This window comes from Anneissia japonica, unplaced genomic scaffold (genome assembly GCF_011630105.1).
Source record: "Anneissia japonica isolate Jap-2015-1 unplaced genomic scaffold, ASM1163010v1 scaffold287736_len1891122_cov214, whole genome shotgun sequence".
Lineage (NCBI taxonomy): Eukaryota > Metazoa > Echinodermata > Crinoidea > Comatulida > Comatulidae > Anneissia > Anneissia japonica.
In genome coordinates this window covers 1,800,752-1,812,447 of record NW_022756106.1, presented here as the reverse complement: position 1 = coordinate 1,812,447, position 11,696 = coordinate 1,800,752, and the positions used below count along the sequence as shown (strand labels likewise).

The 11,696-nt window shown below is 36.4% G+C and overlaps 2 protein-coding genes across 2 annotated transcripts; one reads left to right on the top strand and one right to left on the bottom strand.

The window, feature by feature from the left end:
• The first annotated feature begins 101 nt into the window (after positions 1-101).
• LOC117123984 (methylmalonic aciduria and homocystinuria type C protein homolog) lies at positions 102-4,312 on the top strand. Its single transcript, XM_033270085.1, has 4 exons — positions 102-391; positions 675-875; positions 1,721-1,879; positions 2,202-4,312. The coding sequence occupies exons 1-4, from the start codon at positions 389-391 to the stop codon at positions 2,505-2,507; spliced, it is 669 nt and encodes a 222-aa protein (XP_033125976.1). The 5' UTR covers positions 102-388; the 3' UTR covers positions 2,508-4,312.
• Positions 4,313-4,786: 474 nt separating this feature from the next.
• On the bottom strand, positions 4,787-10,931 carry LOC117123942 (phosphoglucomutase-1-like; the record flags this gene model as incomplete). Its single annotated transcript, XM_033270038.1, is given in 8 exon segments — positions 4,787-6,179; positions 6,443-6,626; positions 7,327-7,578; positions 8,463-8,617; positions 8,976-9,166; positions 9,834-9,957; positions 10,226-10,371; positions 10,769-10,931. Coding segments are annotated over 8 exon segments (1,440 nt in total), but the record flags the coding sequence as incomplete, so codon positions are not given.
• Positions 10,932-11,696: the final 765 nt, after the last annotated feature.

Genomic DNA, 11,696 nt, shown 5'->3' with positions numbered 1-11,696 from the left:
CAGTTTAGTCATATTTTAATCATAAATATTGGTTCATTTATTATTATGGCAGTATTACAGTGGCATTGACATACATTACAGGTGGGCAAAGTGTGACCCACCGGCCGCATGCGATGCAACATTAATTTTGTTTGCGGCCCTCGAAAATGAATTAAAAAACCTGAGCGGCCCACCAACCATCTTTGGCTAGAAGAAGAAGACCATGTCCTTACAGCCCAACACCAATTATCTGACAATGTAATATTAAAACTGTGTATTAAAGCCATAAAAGCAGTGCATGAAGGATTTCGGAAGTGCACTTGGAACGTCAGTGTTCGGGTGTGGATGGTGTTAAATCAAAAGTTCACTTGGGCCTTCTGACCAATTTTCATGCCCACCCCGGACATACATGGTAAGACAAAAGAAATACAAAACATCAAAGGGGTATAAAATCCTTTTCGAATAAAGTTCAGATTAAATAACATTTAACAGTAAAAAATAGACAAATGACTACAAAATTAAACTTGTTTTGGGGGTCCAAAATGTTCAGTTGTATGGACCACCCTCATTTCTAGCTCGGAAAATTCTTGAACTTTGTTCATTATTTCTAAACAAAAAGAATTTTGGGAATGGTGTATTTCCATGATGGTAAAGATATAATACCACTGTTCTAATTTAATGTGTGCTTCTTCTAGGTTGGATGGTATAACGAGTTGGTTGATAAAGTCTTTCATCTTCCGTACCATGCAGACACTGTTGCATTATGTGTGCTAAGCATACCTTGCATGTATGAGCGTGCTTTCAAACCGTGGATTGAAGCCAACAAGAACGGAAATATGCTCGTGAAAGATCCCATTGATGAATGTGTTGGGTCATGCTATCAAAAAGTACAACAGGTGAAAATTCTTTAGTGCTATAGAAGGCATTAGGCCAAATAAAAAAAAAATATTGTGTTGGCCACGCCACGCCCAACTGACTCAAATTTTACGAAATTCAGGATTGGCATTTTAGCTTTGTATTTTCTCTCTTGACTACAACAAACAATATTTTTTTATGAGCAAATAAGGCTGAAATAGCGTTGGCCAGGCTAGGGGCGAAGGCATAGCCTATTTTGCTGGATAGTACACAATTCGAATCCGAATTTGTTGTATTATTTGTGATTTTCTACTTTTTAGGCATAAACACATTTTTGGTTGTTTAAAAAAAAAAAGTTTTCCTACCGACCTACCCATTTTTTGGATTTTCCCACAATGTCGCCAACACAAATTTTTTTTTCGGCCTTATATATTATTAACAGAGGGATATCCAGGATGATTTTTGCTTGTGAAGTTGGGTGGGGGCCATTGGTCCGATTAAGGAGGGTTGGTGTCCTGGTTGTAACTTCTGTAAGGTTTTTGGCATCTCAGGAAGGAATGGAAATGGCGCGCCTTTCTAGCTCGGAAATTCTTTGTTCTGAGCTATTATGGTAGTTATTTTTTAAAAGTCTTCATCAATGTTATTGGAATTTGGAAGCCCTATAATATTTTTGTCCAGGTTCATTTTGGCACCCCATACATGTGGTCTTTTCTGTATCACTGTGGTTATACCTAACCTCTCTGATTGGGGTGTTCCTTTCCTTATTGTGGGCATATTCTGCCCACAAGTTCCTGGATTAGCCACTGAATAATATTGTTTTTATCTTCAAGTTTACTGTCCTTTATTTTGTTAGTAATGGTAATAATCTTTTGTTTTCATGTGGCAGAATTTACCAGACGTTGCACTAGACTTTATACAAGACTATGAACAGCACCATGGCACCCGAAGACCTAAACTGCTGGTGCAGACTGCCGGGCATGTGTCTGGTGCAGCTTACTACTATAAACGTTCCGATGTGAAGAATGATCCTTGGCACGAAAAGAAGGTATTGAAATTTCCTATTTTGATTAAAACTTTAATAGAGGTCACCTATCACCTAAGTAAGTAAATCTAAGTTATCATAATTGAAGATATATGTAGGTCTGTGTAACTGATCAGATAGTCTTGAACAATGCAATATTTCATAATTTTATTTACTTTCTATATTTTATTTTATTGTATTTTTATATAAAGTATTTAAAATATTTAATGAAAAAGTAAATCTAAGTAATCATATTTAAAGATAAATATAATTCTGTGTAAATGATCAGATAGTTAATATATTAATTATTGTAATTCATTAAACAATATGTTACTTTTTTATATAGAGGATATATGGTGCTAGTCTTCACCCTCGATTTGGTGGTTGGTTTGCATTCCGTGGAGCCATTATCATGAAGGATATACAAACCACGAGCATTCCGAGAGTGCTCCCTCATGATTCTCTCCCTACTGACAATCAGAAAATTGATTTTCTTGATAAGTTTAATAACAATTGGCAGAATAACATGTTTAGAGATGTGATACCAGTAGCAGATAAATATTCGGAGGAACAACAAAAATACTTTGAGACTTTACCGAAAAATAGAGCAGCACTTTTAGGATTGAAACAGAATGTTGATCAAGATGGTTGAAATTTAATTTTTAGCGAGTTGAGTGGCTGAGTAGTAGAGGCAGCATGTACCAGAGCCTTACATCGGCATTGGTTTGAAACATTTCTCGTTCATGGTTCAGGTGTTTAAAGCCGGGTACTCACTACGCGCGATGGAGACATGACAGCAAGGCAACGACAAACGACCAACGAATCGCTTTTTTAATGATCCGTTTAGACTGCCACTGACAATCAGCAGACAGCGTTACATCGTCTATCGCTCACCGGAAGTAGATGTGGATTCGTCGTACGACAGTCGTATGACGTAGTAAGTGTCTGGCTTAAGTCTTCTTGGGTAAGGATAGCGTGTACACAAATTAAGTCATGCTAACTTTGAAGAGCTCAAGATATCCTTTGAGAAGAGCAGGGGGCTCCAGTGGTGGCTCCAGGATATATTTTCTGGGGGCGGGGCGGTGGGCTGAGCTGTCCGACGGGGGACTTGAGCTCGTAGGCCCGAGCTGGGGGAAGTGTTTGAGAGTGGGGTCCCCCTTTCAAAAGAGATTTTTTTAAGAATAGGAACCTCTGGATGGCCAGAAATGACACTCTCAGACTGTGAGAGACGTGTTGGCTTGGCGTGGGGCTATTTTAAATTTTTTTTAAGTCTGACTGCCCGATGAGGTCTGTCTGATGGAGGGGGGGCTTGACCTGTCTGGTTAGTGGACTTAAGCCCCTGTTTCCCCCCGCTGGCGCCGCCACTTGGGGGGAAAATAGATGCGTGCGCCTATAAGCAGCAACACAAGGTGATGGGAAAGGTGTCAGAATATTACCGCACTGTGCGAGTGTTGACGTTTACTGAATGTTGGTTGCCGTCTGAGCAGATCGCCATTGATAACGATTCATCACACAAACCTACAGTAGTTGCATGTTGGTGAAGTGTGTGACAACAGTAAATAAGAAATTTTTGTTTAACAGTATATTTATGAGTTATAGGATGGAAGTGTTGTCATATATATATTTTATATATATTTATAGTATAAAAATAATATTCAATATTTTTTATTAATATAATTATTAAAAAAATAATAATTATTAAAATAATTATTATTATTGAAATTTTATTTTTTATTATAACCAACTTGATTAGCAATACAGATTTAACTGCCATACACTGTTTTATTTACATAATATTTTGATAAGATACTAAAATATTATCAGGGGTGACGGCAGGATTTCCCCGACGAAAGCAAAGTGGGCGTGGTCGAGCTTCAATTAAAAGGTATCAATAGTGGTCCTGGGGTCAAAGCCCCCGAAAATTTGGACAATTTAGGGGTTTCAAAGGCTTATTTAATCGATTTTATAGTCTCCTAATCTACTAATTTTTTTTTCTCCCCGACAGGGGCCAGCACACCGCGACGCCCCCACTGGCGCCACCCCTGAATATTAGAGAAAGTAGATCACAAAGACTGAGGATTATTAGCTACCAAATATATTGCCAATGCCATGGTGCTTATGGGGTGGGGAGAGAACTAGTATTAAGTGAGGGGGAACAAGCGGGGGGGAAATAAGTGGTGATTACTGTTAACTAATTGATCTTGATTTTTTTTTGTTTTTTTGTGGGGGGTGGATTACGTGCCCCACTTTTCTCCCCAGATATGTTTCTGTTCGTAGACAGTCACTTAATATGCAAACATCTCTTTTACCGGTATTGAAGTAAAGTACATTAGCTGCACAATAATAAATTTACTATTGTAACATGAAATACATGGTGGAGGGGAATGCAATGTTTATTAACTGTATGTATTTATATAATCATCTTGAGGGGTATCATTAAATGACCATGACAACTGAAAAAAAAATATCTTGTGATTTATTTACTATAGACATGTATTTGATGTACATATAACTTGCTGTTAGAGTAAATTTTCAGAAAAAAAGTGGTAATTATTAAGCTTACAGTAAGTCCAATATTCCTGGCGTTGGCAAAGGAAGAAAAAATGTTTGTTTAGCTCATTCTCATCCTACAAGGGCTCCCTTGGCAATCTGTATGTGGTGTTCTTAAAAAAAACAAAACAAAAAAAAATATATACTGTCATTATAATTTATTATGAGTTAGCTACGGAGGCTTGTAGACTGGACAGGACGTCAAAAAGATCATGGGGTTGGTAAAACAGCTCTTTTTCCCTTCTGTACTGCATATAAATGCGTGGATGCACACCAAGCCAGGAAGTGGCTACACATGGCCATCATGTTTAAACACTTTAAATTAATACATCAAAAGTACAATACCCACAAACACTGAATAATGACGAATTGAAAACATACTTTATTGGAATTTATGTTTATTATACCTTTCAAAGTACTGTACAGTGAAATAATAAACCATGGAATCTTGTATTAATAAAAACAAACCGTACCTTTCAACAGATAATCTTCATAAATTGTTTATAAACTATTGTATATTATTTAAAGATCTAAAATTATTAAACAAAATATTCCCACATATTGTTCCACACTTTGATATGATTAATCTGTGCATTTACAATAATATAATAATCTATACATTTATACAAAATTGCAGTATAACTTAAAATGAGTTAGAACTACCTTGTATGTTCCTGTTGAACGATGCTAACATTTTTATTAGTAGAAGCACACGCTTTTATTATTAATGAAAATTGAACTGAGCTTACATATCAGATGGCGAGTCAAATGGCTGAGCGGTTAAGGCAGGGGCACTGCAACCTGCAGCCAAAATATTGGTGCTGGTTGGAATGGTACACTCGCCTATAACGCTGGTGGCAGAACAAATCTTCTCGGATAATTAAGGACTATAAACCGTAGGCCCAGTGTACACAATGGCTTGTGTGCTGGTACAGACAGCACTTGTGGTGGATGATGAGAGTTGCTGGTACAGGGTTATACCGAGTAGCACATACACGAAGGGACCCTTAGGTGCGAGAGAAGTCATTGATCGAGTTACTAGTCCACTTGTTCAAATCTGTCTACACTCTCAAATTTCATGTGACAAAAACAATGTGATATGCCTATATTTGGGTGTAATATGACAACACCATGTCCATATATGGGCACATCACACATATTTGTCACATAAAATTTGATAGTGTTGTAGGAACTTTACAAGTGCACCTATCTGAAATAATACCTAAAAATCGATTCAGATATTTTAGAGTAAAAAGCACGCTTTTTGAAATGTGTTTAGCACACATAACTTGATGAAAATATCTAGTATACCGAACTTGTTGAGAAAAAAAATCTAGCACCCACACTGCGAAATTGGAATACATGTTTGTCCTCCAATCGAGACCATGGCCTTTAGGAGCTGAAAATTTGGTGTGGTCTTGGGGGGTTCAGTCCACTTAGAGGGTTAGCTTTGTGTTAGTAGATTAAAGATTGATATTAAGTTCTTTGGAAAAAGTGGTCTCGACTTATATAGAGGGGGATTTTGAATTGGAGGGCGCACTTGACATTTTTATGTGATGACTGTTGGGGCTTGCCGGCCAGTGAGCTCTTGTAGTTGTGAAATCTTAAGTGCTATAGTCACCAAGGGTTTCAGGATGTCTGCTGCCATCATGTTATGGCGGTCTTGGTTAGCCTCAAAGCTGTCAACGTATAGTCGAATAGTGGCACCGCTGCTACCGGTTCCACTTAACCGAAAGATTACTCGAGAACCATCCTCAAAGATAATTCTTAAACCCTAGAAATATATAAAAATGCAAGTTAAGTTAATTAAATATACCATATCAGTGGTAGTACTTTCATACTGTTTATTGAAAGAAATAGTTTAAAATTAACCGGACAGGGGAGAGACAAATATACCAATGCACTCTGCCAGCATAAAATGAAGCAAGACCAAACAGCCCTTAATTTAGAGTGTGTACCACTAACTAAAAGAACCCTAAATTCCTATTAAAAATACTACAAAAAATAGTGATTAATTAACAGCAATATTTCTCTTACCTGTTTCTTTGAAATGCTTTTATCAATTGGATCTTCATACTCAAAATCGTCTCCAAGTTTAACCGTATATGATTTGTTGCCCTCTGTGTAACATTTCCCAACAAAACTAGCCTCTTGCACCAGCTGTCTTAGGTTAGTCATCATTTTTTGTGCGGCTTCAGAATCAACATTTTCATAATCGTATCTGAGAGGAGAAACAAATTAATGGATAAAGCTCTGTTGTATACCATATATAATCATGATGTGCCTATATATGGTCATGACGTGATGTCATCATGACCATATTTAGGCATATCACATGTTTTTGTCAAAATTTGATAGTTCAGACAGGGCTTCTGAGGTCAAAAATCATTAAGACAGATCCAAAGTGCTTTTTTTTGGTACAGTACTTTATTTCAGAGAAGCTATAGGTAAAGTTAAGTCTTACATTACCATATACCTGAATATTCAAAGTATAAATGACAGACCGTAAATTATATTTTTTAAACATGAGTACAGTATTTAAAATCAAACTGATGAAATGTATTAAGTATTTTGCATTCTTTACCAAATTTTCATACTTGGGAAAGCCAGATAGCCACATACATGTCATGACTAGTCACTAATAATTAGCCTCCCATTAACTAAACTTAATATAAAGACACACATCAAAATAAGAAAGTACAATAAAATGCAAACAAGACAGCAAAGGGCTTAACTTTTAAAGTATTCAATTAAATTTTGGTATACAAAATTACAAACAAATACAATAAGAAGAGCTGTTACCACATTGTTCCATCCTTTAATTAGCTAGTAAATTTAAGTAAATACATACAAATAAAACGAATTATACTAATTCATTAGATAACATAACAGAATGTTTACATAAACGTAACAGGAATTACCTTGTGAAGAAATTTCTTCCATATTTTGTCCAGTGAGCTTTCATAATCTCCTTGATTGTTTGCTTTCTTGATGCCAAGATTGACAACCACGCCAACACAGCCCACAATCCATCCTTCTCCCGTATGTGGTCGCTGCCAGTCCCGAAGCTCTCCTCACCACATAACGACAGTTTGTCCGCATCCATCAAGTTACCAAAAAACTTCCAACCAGTAGGAACCTCAAACAACTGCAGACCATCCCCTTTAGCAACCCTTCAAAGAGTAAAATGAAAAAGAAAATTTTAAAAGCTATGATATATTTATTTTTTTTAATTTCAACTTCATGAATATATATTGAACGCAACTGCACAAATAGACACTGTTGCTCTCCTTGTATTTCAGCTACAGGGCTGAAATACAAGTTACGACCGTCTTTCTGATGAGACCTTTAAGCTACTGGTCAAGTGTGATATATGGCCCATGTGTACGTTAAAGAACGCAATACATTCTTCGGAAAAAGATTAGGGGATTGTCTCCCCGTGTACTGCCCAACCACCACCAGAAGGACCCCACTGTCTATATTCAGACTTTCTTGGGTTATCCTTGGCGTTTACACTGAATGAATGCAATCCAATCCAATCTGATAATCAAGATTTTATTTTCATTACTTTTTCCCATAACTATTGTTACTTGGTACTTCTAAAGTGCTTTTCCTTCCGGTTACTAAGCGCTAACTACCCTCTACTTTAATGAATATTTACTGCAAGTACAGCCTACCCTAACCAAAACCAAGAGTGTATGTTTTCGTGAGTCATAGAAGTAAGTCAATAGTAATAAAGAATAAAGTAATAGAAAGATTTGAATGAAATCAGTGCAAAAACAACCACACCCAGCCCAGCATGCCCTAAACTCAATTGAAGAGTATCTCTAGTTTATGCTTACATTCTGAACTGCTATTCCATATTCATCACAATACTTATTATTACCCCTGACCTTTTGACAACAACTACACACCACACACTTAGACATTTCCTGTTCAGTAATTCAGCACACAAACACATACAGTACACAAAGGCCAGGTGTGTGAGGTGCTACCATGCCCTGTTAACCTACAGGCCCAGCAGTTGCACCTGTATTTCAACCCCAGTTAGCCTTACCTGTCCAGTGCACCGGATGTGGGCATACTCCTTGCTAAGCCTTTCACGCCAGTCTTTTGGAAGTACGGAATGCATTTGGCATTCGCTGCTATCACCGCAATTGAATCACTGGGGTTAACAAAGAAACCGTTCTGTCCCAAAATCATGTTTCTGTCCTGTGGAAATGGAACAAGTCAATTTATATTTACCATAGCGTAAAACCTCGAATAGGAGCCCACTTAATCTAAGAAACAGGCAAAGAGCTAGGTGAGGGGTGGTGAGCATTGACATGACTCCCAATGTAGACCTGTAAACAACTGCTTCTTTATATTATAAGATTTTAACACTTTTATGCAATATCTTATTTTATGATTAATAAAATAATCTTTTATAATTCTATTTCCATGCTACTTGGAAATAAAGTGCATAAGGAATTAAATAGGTTTATATAAAATAGAAAACAACTGAAGTGAAATGTAGGCCCTACTATAGGTTTATAAATTTCATTTATAAACTTGCAAACAAAATACTTACACCATCTCCATCAAAAGCAGCTCCAAACGCATGGATACCCTTTTTCATTAACGCCACAAGGTCAGCAGCGTAGGTCAAGTTAGGATCAGGGTGGTGACCTCCGAAGTCGTCTTTTGGTACGCAGTTGATGCAGCTTTCAGATGGAAGACCAAGTTCACTGCAGAAGATACGTGTAGCATATGGGCCAACCACTGAAAAAAGATTAACTGAGTAATTTTTTTTGTACATTATTATTCCAAAAAATTTGATATGGAAATGTAAATATTAACAGAAAATACACATTATTACATATATTCATAATAATAAACAATGCAAGAAATAGCCATATTAGTCTGTAAAATGTCTCAATAGAAATATTACTGAAGCATAATCTTGTTAAATAAAACTCTAAAAGTACTCTCTAAATAGTTACAATTTCAATAACTAGTGTAAAATATATAAATATATATTTGTACATGAAACTGTACAGGGGATGGTCTAGGGGTAAACATGGGCTAGTGCCCCACCCAAAAGAAAAAAGAGAGAAGAGAAGCAAAGGAATGAGGAGAAGATAGTACTCCAAAAGAAGCTAATTTTTTATTTCAATTCCATGTATTAGTGTCTATGTTGAAGAATTTCTAAACAAAACTCAAACAACACCACTGCCTCTCTCCCTCCCACCTACTGTGTGTCACACTTCACATTTCCCCTACAAAAATTTTTTCTCTGGATCGCCCGTTATGTTTGGTACTGGCGGCACAGGCAATCACTGGAAATAGAAGACAGTAAGTGCAGACTATATAAATTATGATAACCACAATTTAGTTAGAAATACTAAACAGAAATGCCAGTTTGGTGAAAGTTTTCGGTGGGCTCTACCTCCATGCATTGCATCCGCAACCACTTTAAAAGGCTTCTCCTGATTGGTCAAATACGCCTTCAATTCACCAAAGTTAAAAATTTCCTTCATGTAGTCAACATAATCAGTAACACTATCAATAATCTGGAAAAAATTACAATATATAATACAAATTTGATGGATGTTTGTTAAATTGTTAGGAGTAACAATGGTATTACAGAGTATTACGAGTGGGAGGATGCAAAATGAACCAACTGGGGTTCTGAGTTGCCTAAAATCCCCGGCAGCATAGAAGGGAAAGCTTATAATTCAAGCCAGTATCTATAGTTAGAAACAACAATTTTATAACAGTAACTATGTTGATAATATTGTAATTAAAAATAAATATACTGTATATATATTCAACTGATACCTCAACAATGAATTTTCTGCCATCAACTTGGTACTCTTGCACTCCAATGCTTCCTATATCCACAAGCAAGTCTGGACAAGTCTTGTACTCGCTAATGGCTTTTGTGCACTCAAATATTCTATTAGTCACGCTCTCAGGTGCAGGGCCTACAAACAAGAACAAAAAATTTACCTGAAGAATACAGTAGTTCATAGATTCATTTGTGTTGGGGGGGGGCAGGTGTGTTTGTGGGTGGGTGTGTGTGAACGTATGTTGACTGGTTTTGTCAGAAAGTGGGTGTGTGTGAACGTATGTTGACTGGTTTTGTCAGAAAAAAAATCAAAATTGAGTTTGGTAGTTTTAGATTCTGCATAAATTCTTCTTTAAAACAATGTTTATTTGATGGAGTACTGTATTAGCGAAGTTATCAATATACATTGGATATCAGCCATATAGATTTTGAGAAAACAGGTTTCAAAGATTGCAAAATCAATAGTTTAACATTAAGATTTTTATTTTTAAATATTTATTTTAATATAATTTTCAAGGACAAATGCACAGTACCTCCATTTGATATGTTGTACTTGATTCCAAAGTCTCCTTTAGGTCCTCCTGGATTGTGACTGGCAGTGAGGATTATTCCGCCAGTCGCCGATCTTTTCCTGATGATGCACGACACAGCTGGTGTGGAGAGGACTCCATTTTGACCAATCACAAGCTTAGCAACCTACCAAGAAAGTAATAATAATCCTAGTAAAGAATATTATTTAACTATGATTTCCAAGCTGCAACATATAAGCTTTTCTAGCTTATTTATGTTTGAGCGATTCAGTCAGATGTATGAAGGAAAGTACCTAGGACTTTATATCTGCAAGTATATCTATATATGTCTTTTGGCCTAATGGGTATGACACTCGCCTCGATAACGAGAGGTTGCAGGTTCGAATCACGCCAGAGAAACTTTATTTCATACAAGTGATTAAAATAATAACAAGATTTATAAAGCGCACATATCCTGTATGTAGCTGAAATATATGTGTTTTTTGTGATTCTTTTTATGTGTGATTTTTGTTTTTAATTTCCCTTGCTATGTGCCTCTTGTGTGAATTTAGTATTTCCATTTTTGCATGTGTGTTAAAACAAAGCATAAAACAAAGGAACAAATAGAACAATGGAGGGAGCCTCCCTCCCTAAAAAAGCACTTTGTTTTATGCTTTGTTTTATTTACCAGCTTTCTATTGGCTACTACGTTTTGTTCTGCTCACCTATTGGTGCATTCTGTTCTGTGGAACCATGTTTTGAGCCTTCCATATGCTATATATTTTGCTATTCTCATGTTTTTCTTTAGCTTGACAAAGGTTGATAACCGAAAACATTTGCTCACTTAAATAAATTATATATCTGGCAACTTATTACCATCTTTCCGGAGTTTTTGTTTTTTCTATCTTGTTTGCCAATGCAGCCCTCCAGTTTTTGTCTCTTATACACATCT

What these genes read in the sequence shown, in the direction of transcription:
- LOC117123984 (XM_033270085.1), top strand. An exon ending in GCTATCAAAAAGTACAACAG is followed by an intron (nt 876 to 1,720) that starts GTGAAAATTCTT and finishes TTCATGTGGCAG; the next exon opens with AATTTACCAGACGTTGCACT. An exon ending in ATCCTTGGCACGAAAAGAAG is followed by an intron (nt 1,880 to 2,201) that starts GTATTGAAATTT and finishes TTTTTTATATAG; the next exon opens with AGGATATATGGTGCTAGTCT.